The sequence below is a fragment of the Balaenoptera physalus genome (genome assembly GCF_965194825.1).
Source record: "Balaenoptera physalus genome assembly, chromosome: 19".
NCBI classification, from domain to species: domain Eukaryota; kingdom Metazoa; phylum Chordata; class Mammalia; order Artiodactyla; family Balaenopteridae; genus Balaenoptera; species Balaenoptera physalus.
This window is the reverse complement of record NC_138900.1, coordinates 38879227-38894368: the sequence shown is the minus strand read 5'-3', so window position 1 is coordinate 38894368 and position 15142 is coordinate 38879227. Positions and strand designations below refer to the sequence as shown.

At 38.2% G+C, this 15142-nt stretch overlaps 1 protein-coding gene across 3 annotated transcripts in view; it reads right to left on the bottom strand.

Annotated features, from left to right (window-relative positions):
- Positions 1-1784: 1784 nt before the first annotated feature.
- The window catches only part of LPCAT2 (lysophosphatidylcholine acyltransferase 2), a 63940-nt gene continuing 50582 nt past the window's right edge, over positions 1785-15142 (bottom strand). For all 3 annotated transcript variants that reach the window (XM_082436957.1, XM_082436958.1, XM_082436959.1), the window contains 3 exons: positions 11835-11933; positions 6552-6687; positions 1785-3473 (listed from right to left, as the gene is read on the bottom strand). In XM_082436957.1, the coding sequence (XP_082293083.1) occupies positions 3289-3473; positions 6552-6687; positions 11835-11933 (420 nt within the window). In that variant the 3' untranslated portion in view covers positions 1785-3288. The remainder of the gene's footprint in view (positions 3474-6551; positions 6688-11834; positions 11934-15142) is intronic.

The window sequence follows — 15142 nt, the reverse complement described above, 5'->3', positions numbered from 1 at the left end:
ATAAATTTTATAAATCAGGCAGCTTTGCTGCTTTATATAAATGATTAGAAGCATGGCCATTGGAATCAGACAAAATTAGGTTTAATTGCAAGCTCCGCCACTTAATGAGTAACTTAGGGAGAGTTCTAAATTTTGTTTAGTAAAACTAGGGACAACAATACCTATGCTTCATTGAGTGTTTAAATGTGTTGATGTCTGTAAATCACTTAGCACAATGCCTGATACATAGTAAGGATGCCAGATTGGTAGTATTATTATTATTACTTATTGTAATAATTAGTAAGTCTGTTACTTTTACAAAGGGGAATATACCTTCAAAAAGATGAAGTCTACTTACCTTTAAAAGACATGAACCTGTTAACTACTACATGAGGTTAAAACTATGGAATCAAAAATAATAATTTCAATTTTTTCCTGTAATAAAATTAGTTTAAAATAAAGTTAATAATTATAAAATCTTTAGCCAAAAAATTTTTCATTTTGGAATTCAGTAAGTATAAATAAGCCCCTTAGCAAACTATTCATAATTATAAACTATTATGGAGTATGGAGTTGGTTATTTTTAATAGTCCCAAAATGAAAATCAAACTCACAGTTTCAATATTTGAAGAATGATCACATATATTATGTTATAGCTATCTGAAGGAATATTAGGTATACTTTTAAAAATTTACATTTCCAGGTAATTTTAATGATACTGGAAAATGTTATATTGCAAGTGAAAAAGCAGTATATAAATACCATCTACATTGTTTATGATATGTATACATGATATGTATGTTGGATATATGTCAAGAACTTTGTGAGGGCCTTTGCCTCTATCAACTCACAGCATGGCATCGATGGAATACTCTGGTATAACAATTTACCAAAAATGGAAAAGTCCATTCAAGTGAACAGAAAAGAAAAAAAGAATTATAAATATGTATGCTTTCCTAGGGAATGGTTTCTTACTAGTGTCTTTTAATCCTCTTTAGTGATTCCTTTATAAGATTCCACAAGGACCTTTGTGGTCGAGAGCCCACTTGTTCCAATACAGTCAATGGTGTATCAATTAACTGCCATCAACTAACCACCTTGCATCTGTAACAGTCTGAAAGGGAGAGCTCCTGAGTCTGGGAATCAGATATCTGTACTGCTGTGCCTCATGCAGACAGCAGACCATGTGTCTTCTAAAAGGGGCTCTTTTAAATATCCATTAGAGGTAGCACTACTAGCGATCACACTCAGCCTTCCAACACTCTAAAAGCATTGGCAAAGGAGAATTAAATATGCATAATGCAAGCAACTTGTTCTATAAGCATTCAGTATGTCGTTATCCTTCAATAGAACTGTTCTGATGGAAATTTTTATGGTGTATAGGTCTTAGGATCTAGTATTTCTCATTTCAAAGAGTAACCTCATTTTTTCAAACTATTACATAAAACCACAGTGCATTTAACTGACTTAGTTAAATTTAATTTCATACTTTAAATTCTAAGAGGAGAAAAAACTCTTTGAAGGAAATCTTTGTTTAGATGGCATAAAAGTAGAAGCCTAGTTGGTAGTAGTACTGACGGTCATGACTTGTGTTATTACATACACCCTACCAGTCAAAAGTCAACTTCTTTAGGAATAATAACTATTGCTGCTTTGGCTAAAATTTGAGTCTTTCATTAGAGTAAAATTATGTCTGACATTTCATAAGGCTTAAATGCAAACAAAAATGATTAATCACATTCATAAATATGCAAATTTACGTTCAAACCACGATATTAAAAAGGTATATTACATTTGAGACAAAATGGCAAAACCAGAATTTTTAATTGCCAAGAATTTTATGTAGCAAGTTTGTTCAGTAACATAATAAAATAGGAATATTACATTGGCATAAGTGGAATTAAAGAACATAAAATATTACTTTAAAACAGGAAAACAATGGGATCACTTTCAAGAGCCTCACAGAAAGCTTGTAATTTAAAATGCTACTTTTTCATGATTAATGGGATTAATATGTGGGTTTTCTATGATAAAAATCATGGTACCTGAGTAATACATACATTCAATTGCATATGACAACCAATATTATAAAGATGTACTTTCCTAATTACTTAAGAAATTGTTTTCAGCTTATTCAATGCTTTGTCTAAATAGCTTAAGATATGTAAAAAGCAAACAATCATACTGTTTCATCCTTCATACTTAAGGATGAAACTTTTTAGTAAGCATGCGTGACATATGATAAAATGGCACTTGAGGGAAATTATTGCTTAACCTAAAGGAAAAAAATATCACTGTTAAATTCCTGCCTTGGGGTTAAATTGTGGTCTTGCATTAATAAAGTAGGTTTTTGGATTCCTTAGCTTTTGGTGATACTTTGGAACCTTTCGTATTTTCCCTGTAGATATTTCAGGCAAGCTCTAAAATTTGAGAGGACACAATAAAACTCCCACTTAGATGATAAAATATATTAATTCTAATAATATATAAATAAAGTAAATCTGATTCATTTACTGGGCAAGGGCTACATTCTAAACTACCCAACTCAAATTAAACTAAACTCTGTGGCAAACAATTTTTCTCATTAGGCAATTAATGTTACCTTCAATAAGGCAATTCCCACATAGCCTTTGGCCATAGCTGTTGTCTTTAAAACAAAGTTCTAAATCTGTAGATCATGCAAAAGGTTATGATCTCCTTAGCAGGTGGTTAAGGAAATCTACAAAAGGGATGCATGGTCAAGAGAATATGAGTTTTTAAGAAGTCTCATCTAATTAGCGGAGCTCTCCCTTCCAATCCCCCCATGTTCAGTGATCCAAGAAACTGAAATGCAAATGGAAAAAATGAATCTGTGAAGTTAAAGGTATAAAATTCTGCAACGTTCCTCAGACTCTTCATTCTTATTTCTAGAATGGGAAGGGATTAAAGCTAACCTTATTTCTTTAGAGGAAAGTAGATGAAAAATTATTTATACTTTTAAAACTTTTTGCAGCATTGATTAATGCTCATCAGTAAAAAAGGGAGACCATTTCATTCATTTGGATATGCAAATTAACCTGGAAAATCCATAAAAACATCTTTATCGCCAATAAGCCTATCAGTATAGTAAAATATAATGTAAAAGAAAATGAATATTACCTGATAAACACATGTGAATAGAAGCATTTCAGTAAGAAAATCTATCTTTTTTTTATAAAAAAGCTTTCATTTTAAACATCATTACTCAATCACAAATAAAATACTATCAATAAACGCCTTTGAAATTTCAAGTAAAAGCCACCGCATTTTCCTTATTAGGAATGTTTGCTTTCAGTCGTCCTTTTTGTCTGAGGTACTCTCTTCATGACTTTCAGGGCTGACTTTATTACTTACGACTGAGGGAGTTGCTTGGACTTCTTTTGGTAATGAAAACACATGGCACGTCTGGAGGTCTAAGTAGGTTGTAAATATCTTAGCATATTCTGGATGCTTTAGGGCAAAACTTTTAAATTCCTCTAAAAGAGGAGAAAAAACAAAATCCAATAAATTGAGGTGAATCTTCTTTTGGCATGATGCAGATTAACATATGATCTTAATAATACAATGATTGCAAAAGTCTATTACTCAACCCCTATAAATTATACAACCACTTTGGGAGATAGTTTTTTCCATTATCTAGTCAAGTTGAAGATATGCATACTTTATTCTAGGGTATATAAGCGAGAGAATTTGTGCATATTGTGTTCTGGGAGACATGTATGAGAATGTTCACAGCAACATTATTCATAATAGGTAAAAAATGGAAACAATTCAAATGTTTGTCAACAGTTGGAATGGCTAAGTAAATCATGTCATATTCGTGGAACAAAGTGCTACACAGCAATGAAGATGAATGAATAGTTGTGTTGCAACAATGTGGATGAATCTTAAAACCATAATGTTGAATGAAAAAAGCCAGATGCAAAAGAACACATGTTGTATGAGACCATTATGTAAAGTTCAAAAACTTAGGCAAAACTAAACTATATTTAAAGATGTGTACTTTTGTGGTGAAATGCTAAAACAAAGCAGGCAGAGATTCCTTTTTAAGTCAGGTCAGCAGTTCCCTCCTTTAAGACCGAGGAAGGGGTTCTATTTGGGAATAGGCACATGGAGGCTTCTAGAGTTATTGAAAAGCTCTATTCCTTGACCTGAGTGGTAGTTACACAAGTGTTCATTTGTAAAACTTTGTTGTGCTCTATGATTATGTTTTATTGTTTTATGTAATTTTATTATTTTTTTGTAATAAAAAATGTTAACAAAATTTATTACCCAGGACTCTCTATTACTGGCTTTTAAAACTATTTTAACCTTTAACTCTGGTAAAGAAATAAACCATCTTGAAAAGCTTAGCCCTGACTTATGACCAGTAAGGGTGAGTAGAGTGTACAATATTCACTAATCATATCACAAGACCCCTGAGTAGTAGGCCTCCTTTTATCTCAGATGTTTGAGATTTAGGAAGTGAGGTAGAGTATAGCAGGCTTACAAAATTAACCATAAGAATTTGAACCCCAAGCCTCCGGTAACCTGGAGTTTCTGAAATATGATGTTACCCTCAAGTTTGACATTTCTCTCTCCTCTTCTGTTTGGATGGAGAAAACTTTATTGAGCTTATATAGCAAAGCGAGCCTGGTCTCTGAATCAGCTTGCTATTTGACTCTATAATAAAAGGCTTTTAACCCAATATCCTATTTCTATCCATTCACTAAAAAAAAAAAAAAAAAAAAACCTCCGATAACCAATTGTCTACTTCATGGCACATTAGACTATCTAGCAACTCTTTAAGATAAAAACAGGTCTTAGTGATGAGGAAGTCACCAGACAGAGCCCAGATCATTCTTTGCAATTACAACATTATTTTGCATTAACAGTGCACTTTATATTTCCAAATTAGGCAAGCTATTAATTGTTCTTTCTTAACATCCAAAATAAAGATTTATCTGCATGAGTCTATTTCAATGACGGAGACACAGAGGACGTAAGTGACTTCTAAGATACGTGGGCAGGAGTGTTGATCTACTGAAACCACGAGCTTTAATTTTAAGACTTGTGCTCTGGTCAAAAGATCAAGGCTCTCTGTCCTCTTTGGGGATGCTAGTGGCATTAAAGAGTAACTCATTTCTAGAAGTGCTGAGAGCTGGCAATAAGTGGAATTTGGGCATTAATTTGGCTAAAGGAAAACCAAGAATGAAAACAATTTAAACAATAACATTTAAATAATGTAAATGTAAACATACATGATACATTTCTATACCTATTCTTTCATAAAATCATACTTAAATACCTCAAACATTCCTGCAAAAAAAAGTGGGCTTGCATAATATTGGGGAAAGGGAGATATTCTGTGTATTCTAAAAAGAAAAAGGTTGAACTCCAAAAAACAGAGTAGATTTCCCTAAAAACATATTAAAACTGACAGGTAAAAATATGACTACCTACAAATAATTCTTAGTATTAGCTTCCATTGAAATAGTTATTCCAAATAGTTTTTCAAAATTTGTAGTTTGGAGTAATACAGAGTATTAACTATGCAATGAAAATGGTCAGAGAATTAGTACGCATGGGGTTTATGACTCTTAAGTTTTATATCAGTATATACTTCCCATTTTATCCTTTCTTTTTTTTTTAATGAACTTAATAGAGTAAGTGCCCTAGGCACTTAATTACCTAAAATAGAAGAAGGACAGCCAAAATGACAGTAATTAAAAACAGAAGAGTAAGAGAAGTCTGTGAACTAATTCCCCCATCCCATGAAAGTTATCAGGTTGAAACTCTTTGAACACCAGAAGGAAAAAGGCATTCAAGAGGAATCCCCCTCTGGCCCACGAGAGAAGACTGGGGAAGATAAGCCACGCTGACATCTACGATCACATCAAAGCTAAGGCAGGGGCCTCTCCACTGAGGTGTGTTTCCCAAGGACACTGTGAAACTGGTGAACCATCCCTTCAGCCCTTAGGGGACTTGTCTTCATGTGTGGACTCGAGCCATCAGGAGAAAGGCTGGTCACCGGTGGACGGACCTGCCATTGGCCACAAGGTCCTCCTCCACGATAGTCCCTACCTCACAGGGGTGCCATCAACATGATGTGAGATAATGAACGTGAAAGCTCATCTAAGCCACTAACAGGAAACATTAATAGATGGTTTAGCTACTGTTATTACTGTGGGTCCCTCAGTCCATATCCCTCTACCGTGGCTACAACTCTGACATTCTCTAGGAGATGATCTTAGGTAAGTCACTTAAATTCTTTGCATCTCAGTAACATAAGGATAATGAAGAGTACTGATCGAATAGGCTTGCTATAAAGAATAAATGAATTAATATATATAAAATGTGTGAAGCGTGCTTAGCATATGGTAAGTCCTCAATAATTAGCTTCTACCATTACACCACTACTACTATTATTACTATCATCATCATTGTTACTATTAATTCTATTGTTAACATATTAGTGGGGGGAAACAACACTCTTGTATGAGGGTCAGTCATAGTCTGGATGTACGCTGTACACTGTACAGTACACCGAATCAGGAGCCAAACTGCCTACTCACCATACGAAACAGAATCCCCCTGGGCTATTTCCTTGAAGAGACCAGAAACATCAAGGTCAGGCACTCCAAGGGAAGCCTGCAGAATGGTGGCGAACTCTTCCTCTGTTATGAAGCCATCCTCATCAACATCAAAGAGCTGAAGGAAAAAGAAAATAAAGTCTAAGAATGAGCTCCTCCAGAGCAATGGTGGTATGGAATAATCTTAAAAAATAAACTCTTTAGTAATTCAGACATTCATTGTGCCGAGGGCTAGGGATATATGTCCATAAGTACGGTATCTGATGCCTTCACAATACTTATAGTTTAGTGGTAGAAAGAGACAGGATTAAAATAGGGGCTACAGGGACTTCCCTGGTGGTCCAGTGGTAAAGAATCTGCCTTACAATTCAGGGGTTGCGGGTTTGATCCCTGGTCAGGGAACTGGGATCCCACATGCCACAGGGCAACTAGGCCCATGCGCCACAACTACTGAGCTCTCGCTCCTCAACTAGAGAGACCCCATGCCACAAACTACAGAGCCCATGCACCCTGGAGCCTGTGCGCCACAAGTAGAGAGAAGCCCGTGCGCTGCAACAAAAGATCTTGTGTGCCGCAGCCAAAAATAAATAAAATAAATAAATAAAATAATAAATAAATCTTTAAAAAAAATAGGGGCTACAACCATAGTAAGTACAAAAGCACATGGAAAAAATAGGCGCTATAACCATAGTAAGTACAAAAGCACATGGAAAAAATAGGCGCTATAACCATAGTAAGTACAAAAGCACATGGGAGTCCTGTGTAGAACAAGATGAATCCTACCCGGAGAGGTCAGGGAAGGCTTTATGACATTTGAGTTGGGTCTTAAAACATGAAGAGATATTCCCAGAACATACAAGGACTGGCAGGCAATTGCCTGGGCTCAAGTCAGGAGAGAGAAAGACAAGCAAGGATCAGATCATGATGGACATATAAGGCCTCATCTATCCCTGCAGGATTATGATGGGAAGGGCTGTGGGGTGATTGCCTGTGAACTGAGGGAGCTCTCTGAGACAAAGTGTGGAGTGTGGAAAGAGGGCAGAAAGTTGAAAAGACAAGAGGCAGGAAAAACAATTAAGAGTCTGGGGTGGAGAAGCAGGAAGGGCAGGAAGAGACAGAATTTATAAGGAAGCAAAGACAGGACTTACATATCAATTAGAGGTCTGTAGTGATGGAAAAGAAGGAGCTAAAGATGGCTGAGGGATTCTAGCTTGGGCAAGTGGGTGAAAGTGGGTTATGTTACCAAGAGTGGGAAAACAGGTTCCCAATGAGATCAAGGGTTAGACCTGGAGAGCTTAAATTTGAGTCAGAAGTGCCAGGAGGAAGTAAGATTCAGCACATCAGCTCAGGAGAGTGATGACGCTTGAGATATGAATTCAGGTAAGGATTGAAGTGAGTGTGTTTGAGCTTCTCTGTGGAAAATACACAAAGTAAGGCAGAGCCCTGGGAACAGCAAGAGTTGAGGTGTGTGCAGGGAAGAGGAACTGGCCAAAAGAACTCAGAAGCAGCAGCCAGAGAGATGGAGAAGCAGAAAGAAAGAGCATGCATCTTGGAAGCTAGGGAAGGTTTTCAGGAAAGAGGAAGAAACTCTGACTGTGGTAATGGCCAACAGAGTAAAATGGCATAGGAAGGCCAAGCAAGAAGCAATAAGGTTTGCTGGATTTGGCAATTAGGAGATACTGGCGACGGATGGTAACGGGAATCAAGCAATGACTAGAGAGGTGAGGCATGGAGGCAACAGGCATGGTTCTTCTTTTAAGAAATTATGGAGTAAAGCACAGGAGATAAATGGGGTAATAGCCACGTACCAAAGGAGGCTGCCTTCAGGAAGGGAGAGACTGAATATGTTTATAGGCAGAGGGAAAAGGGTGGGATAGACTGAAAGTCAAGCAGCAAAGCAGGGGTAACTGATAGATAATTAATATGCCATATTCATAATCCTCACCAGTGTATTAACATTTTTTCATGATATCAACACGGACTCTTTGCAGGCACTGAATCAACATGTTTAAATCACTTTACACACTCATTTAACCCTAATAATAGTCTTATGTAAGGGAGGTGTTGTTATTAGCCCTATCTCACAGATGAGAAAGCTGAGGAACAAGGAAGCCAGGTAACTTTCCCAAGGTCACACAGCTTGTAAATGGTCAAGCTGTCGCCCAAATGCAGGCAGAGATCTACAGTTCCTGCTGTTAAGGTATCCACTTCTGACCAAATACACGATCAAAAACAGGCATCGGATAAGGTGTGATAATCATGAAAAGAACAATAAGCAAATACTGAATAGTGTTTTAATTGTCCACTAGGGTGGGAGGAGAAAAATATAATTCGAACTTGTGATTTGCTGCCCCCAGATAAGAAGGCACAGGACTCTTAGTTCATTTTCTACTACTCAGCCCCTAAATGGACGATAAGATAGCTGGAAAGTGCAAAGTGAATTAGCTAGCATTTGTTTTCACAACAGTAGCCCCGGGGCTCTTTATGGGCCTTGGACTTCAGACATTAACTGCCAGGATTCAGTCACAACCTCCCCCCACCTTCTCACAAACTCTAATTTTTCTGAAAAAGTCTTCCATTCCTAAAGAATTCTCACCAACTTATCCAATCATCTAAATCTGGTGCTTTGATGGCTCTTCCTTCTGTATAAGTTTCCTTCACACGTCCATCCTGGGGACTTTTACTTCCTCTCCATTTGTCCTTTGTCACAACTACCCCACAAAAACCCCTCCATTTCTCTCAATTCCTCATCGCTCCCAATAGCCTCCCTACTACAGAGTTCCCAGATCTAAGGTAAATCTCATGCTCTGGGCTCTGGTAGAACGTTTAACACCCCACTTTCCTTGGAGAATGGGGGAGCGATATCTCCCCAGTGCATGGAATGCTGTGGCACTCTGCATCAAAACATCCTGTCTTTCCTAGCAAGCACATGGTCCAAGACCATTTGGACTCTGCCTGGAATTTGAATGATGAACGGCGTTGGACTTTGCTCACTCTAACGGCAGTGCCCAAGGGAGATGTAGAGCAGCTCCCGCAGCTGGGACCTCTGGAGCTGCCTGCTTTGGAGTCTTCCCTGGGGCCTGCTTGCTGTCCTCACAACTGAGTCCTCCGCCAGAGTCTATGCCTACTGCTTACAACTGAAGAATGCTGACTAATAGTCTGCCTCTAAAGGTCACCGTGATGATGAAATATGATCAAAGATGGGAAGTTAACTGTGAAGTGTTACCCAAATAAAAGGGTGTGAATGCATTCTGTATATATACAAAATGATACTACTAAATGAAAAATAGAAGCATGCCAAAATAATTTTCAAAAACATCACACAGGGACTTCCCTGGTGGCACAGTGGTTAAGAATCCGCCTGCCAATGCAGGGGTCACTGGTTCGATCCCTGGTCCAGGAAGATCCCACATGCCGTGGAGCAACTAAGCCCGTGAGCCACAACTACTGAGCCTGTGCTCTAGAGCCCGCGAGCCACAACTACTGAGCCTGCGAGCCACAACTACTGAAGCCCACATGCCTAGAGCCGTGCTCCGCAACAAGAGAAGCCACCGCAGTGAGAAGCCCGTGCACCGTAACGAAGAGTAGCCCCTGCTTGACGCAACTAGAGAAAACCAGCACACAGCAACGAAGACCCAACACAGCCAAAAAATAAATAAATAAAATAAATAAATAAAATAAAATAGGCAAATAGAGACTTAAACAAAACAAAAAACCCAAAACATCATACACGCCTGAGAAGGTTAAAAAAATAACCAAAGTAAAACATGACACTTGCTTTACTGAAAAAAGAGCTAATTATAGTTTTAGGTCCTTCTTTCCTCTCCCTGTCCCCCCTCAAAACCAAGGTCTAGGCTAGAGAAAAATCTCAGGACTTCTTTAAAGACAGTAATTACTATGATTAAGGGCCAAATTTTCTATCAGGTCTTTCATTGGTAAACCCAAAGTGACCACTTGACCAGCTGACCTTATAATCACACAGACAATCCCAGAACAGAAACAGAAATGTCTGGGTGGGAATAAGTTAGCTATGCGTATAATTTTAGGTTTTATGATGAATAAGTCTGTAAATGTTTTCAGCTTGGAAAGAGTTCTGGCCCTTGCCTTGAGACCATCTGCTAAGCATCAACCTCTCAGGTTCTTTATAGACCTAGCAGTTAACTCAGTTGAAACCAATCTGAAATAAAAAGTCAACCTGGGGACTCCTCTGTCAAGGATAGAACACATGGAAATTCGTGAGGCTATCCCAGGTGGCCTCCAAGACGTAAGAAAGGACTATGGGAGGAAGAAAGTCTTTCTAGATGATAGAGGGGAAAACACTTGTTGAGGACACAGTGGGATATTCTTCTCAGAGAAAATCAGGAAGAAATAAGAGTAGGAAAGAGGCATGGGGAAGGTCCTCAGCTGTTATGGTGGATGAAGCAGAGACTCAAAGAGCTGTACGATAAGATTCCACATACACAGCTTGGTAAGTGAGATCAAGTTTTTGTTTTACTCGAGAGCAGATCATGTAAGATTAGAATATGGAAGGGAACATCCCATTCAAATACTAATTAGATAAAGCACCTTTCATCTCCAAAGAACCAAAACACACTTTGGGAATGTATTCTTCCCTCTCCTTTTTGCATATGTAAGTGATAAAATGGAACCTGAGTTCTCATAATTCAAACCTCCATTAAGTTCTGCTAGGGATGGGGGACATGGATTTTATTCATCTGCCCCTCAACCCCCCATACTGCTGTGACAATATATTGTGATATACAGGAAAACACAGAGAGTGGAAACTTGAGACATTTATGATGGTATTCACCTGACACCACCACAACAAAATAAACTCCATCGGGAAAAGATCACCTAAAATATCTCTGACATACAGAGTGAGAAAATAAGGATGGATCAGAAAACTTTCTGCCTGGTGAATTGGGATGACTATAGACAGGTGGTGTTTATTTATAAACCTCACTTTGGGGCTCCAAAATGGGGAGGCTGAAAAGAAATAAATTTTAAACTAATTTATGAAATCACCTGCTCTTCAATTTTAATGCTGTTAACTAGGCTGCTTCCAAAGACTTTCTTTTTGCTTAAATGGATGCTTGTCTTTTCTTTATTCTCGGTAGCGATTGTCTTAATCACATTGCCCTCGTGTACATGTCACAGCAGATCTATAAACACTCGTAATAGATGCACTGATTTTCAGATAATACACTTAGAGTCAACACTTGTTTACGAGACAGACCAAGATGATTTCAGTGGGGCTGACAGTACCTTAAATGCCACCTGGATGATCTCCTCTGTGTTGGCAGGGTTACACAGGACAGCCAGGCCAATTACATACTCTCGGAAGTCAATACTGCCATCATGGTTCTGTGAAAGGATGGGAGAAATCAGTTAGCAGGGCCACTGGTTGAATGACTATTAATCACAGCCCACAAGGCAAAATTCAGACATGCCACGAAGCTCAGCCTCATCACGCACTGAGCCGATTTGGAAAAAAGTTCGCACTGAGATAGAACAGCTAGTGAGTGGCCCACCCATTCCCAACTCAGAAGGAAGAAAAATATATTCCTGTTGAGCGATCAATATAAACATTTTATCACTGAGGCTCATTTAGAGTGGCTCTATGGCACTTATTGTGGGTTCTTGAGCTCAGCCTTGATGGGAGCCTCTCTGGGAAGCAGGATGGGGGATTTCATCCTAGGTGGGACTGAAGCCTTCATTCCACCATCGATGGTGGGCCTGCCATGATGGCCAACACCAGTGGGTCATCACTAAGAGACTCTCTCCATGTAGGAGATAGAAGGGAAAGGAAAGGGGCAAATTGAGGCAATAATCACAGCTACATTCTTTCTTCTTTCTGTGCTTACTCTGCAATAAAGCAGGAGAAAGTAAGCAAACCTGAGCAACTTCAAGGGCCCCTTAGTGATATCGGGCCTTGGAAGATCCTGCACTTCTAAGCCTTGGAAACTAAACGTAATTCGTATGATGTTTATATCTATACACTTCAGCAGGTATTTCTTGATGGTATTATAAAAAAAAGAAGGGGTTGATAATTCTAATCCATGCTGACCGAACACAGAGTTTTTCCTACACATGAACTACTCACCTAGATGGGAACACTGAGAAGATGAAATGGGGAGAAAGGAGAGAGAGCTTAAGGAAGAGAGGAAGAAAGGGAGAGAGAGGCAAGGCAGAGAAGGAGGGAGGATGGAAGGAAGAGATAGAAGAGAGAGAACAAGAAGGAAAGGGGAAGAGGAGAAAGGAAAAGTGAGGTGGAGAGTGGAAGAGAAAGATGGAGGGGGAAAGAGAGGAGGAGGAGGAGGGAGAAAGGAAGAGAACAATAAGCACAATGATTATAATCCCTGGTGTGGAATCATTTTGGCAGCAAGATCTTCATGTTGCCAGATAAACTGTGAACTAGTAACAACAAAGCTAAGTGTGATACTTGACAGGTTAGCAGACGTTTGGCACTGATAAGAGCGTAATCTTTAACTGTGACTAAGTGTCTACATTTCAACCATCAAGAGTTCCTCTAGGGCAGGGATTGCCTTCCTCTGTGCAGTGTATTCCCATTGCCTAGCACACACAGGTAGGTGCTAAAAACGATGTTACCTTTTCCTCACCTACCCTTACCTACTATTGATACTTTGGGTTCACCTTAAGACACTTAGGCAGTGTTTTTCACTGGGGTTTCATAGATGAGCTTGAAAGGGAAGGCTGTGAATCCCCTGAAAGGGTGTGCTTTTTTTTTTGTTTTTTCGTTTTTGGCCGAGCCACAGGGCATGAGGGATCTTAGTTCCCTGACCAGGGATCGAACCCGTGTCCCGTGCGGTGGAAGCGTGGAGTCTTAACCCCTGGACCACCAGGGAAGTCCCAGCCCTTTTTATATGTACATTTTTCTAGGGAAAAAAAATCTTGTAGCTTTCCTCAGCTTCTCAAAGCAACCAAGACTCACTGTCACCATACTACTTTATCTTGCTGCAGGGTGGGAACTAAAAAGGAATAATTTACCTTCACTTTCTCATCGGAGAAGGTAGAAACAGAGGATTCAAGATTTCCCTAAAGTAACAGGGTTTCTTCCTGCGATTTAAAACTCAGGTCATCCGACTTCCATTTTTGTCCGATTACCAGCCTCTAAGACAGCTGTTTTCTGCCTTTCCTTTAATCGACTTTATTGAGGTATCAATTACAGTCAATAAAAAGCATCCATTTTAAGTGTACAGTTTGATGTTCTTTGAAAAAATGCAGACACCAGGGTAACCACCATCACAATTGATGGCTACGATATTTTCATCCCCCCAGAAGTTTCAGAGAAGGTAGAGTTTTAAGGGACATAATTTTCCTTGTTGTGCCACTAACGTTTAATTTTCTCCTGTGCTATGGAGGGATGTTGTTCATTAGGCCTTAGAGGCTGAACAGCTTATTGAACTGTGAATATATGCTCAATAAAGGTAAATTTATTCTGCAATTGGTTTTCTCCACTAAGCAACATAGAAGTCTTGAATAGAAGTTCTGAAGTATAATGAACCGGTTTGCAGGGCAGAAATAGAGACACAGATGTAGAGAACAAATGTATGGACACCAAGGGGGGAAAATGGAGGGGAGGTGGGTGGTGGTGGTGGTGTGATGAATTGGGAGATTAGGATTGACATATATACACTAATATGTATACAATGGATAACTAATAAGAACCTGCTGTATAAAAAATAAATAAAATTTTAAAATTCAAAAAAAACAAAGTTCTGAAGTATAGATATAAGAATGACCTATGAATATATTCAATATCCTGTGATAAACCATAATGGAAAAGAATATGAAAATAAGTATATATATGTATAACTGAATCACTTTGCTGTACAGCAGAAATTAACACAACATTGTAAGTCAACTATATTTCAATTAAATAAATTAAAAAAAAGAATGATCTATGGACACTGAAGATACGGTCATAGGTAGTATGATTGGAAATATGCCTTTGATTTATTGTGAGGCATCCAATTTTTAATCTATATTACTGGACCCTATGTATAATACAGGTCAAGCATTATAGCTTATTTTTCAGATGGAGAAAGAGAAATGTAAAAGACCCTTAGTATTACTGCTATTCACGAATAAAGGTAATATTCTGGACCCCTGGTTTTCTTTAACAGTTTTATATGAGTGGCTTTGACCGACAAAAGAATATTAAAGCACACTCTTGATAATCAATCACATGAGAAACTATATGTAAGTTTTCATCCTAGTAATGTGAAGGAAAAAAGGCAGCATAGAAATTATTCTGAGAGATTTCATTATAGGACTAAAAAAATAATACATTTTAAGGTTCCAATTTCAGAATAATAAAATTTAGAACTGGAAGGAATCTTAGAAATCATCCATTCAACTTCTTCATTTTTACTAATGAAAAATTGAGATGCAAGTTTTACTTGAGGTCACAAAACTCACTATTGCCATAATGACAATTAACATTTAGGTAATCTGACTCCCAATCATTCAAATTAAAGCAGGCAAGTTGATAAAATATATTCAAAAACAGATAATAAAAAAGTATACAGCAAAATACACTCCTTTAATTT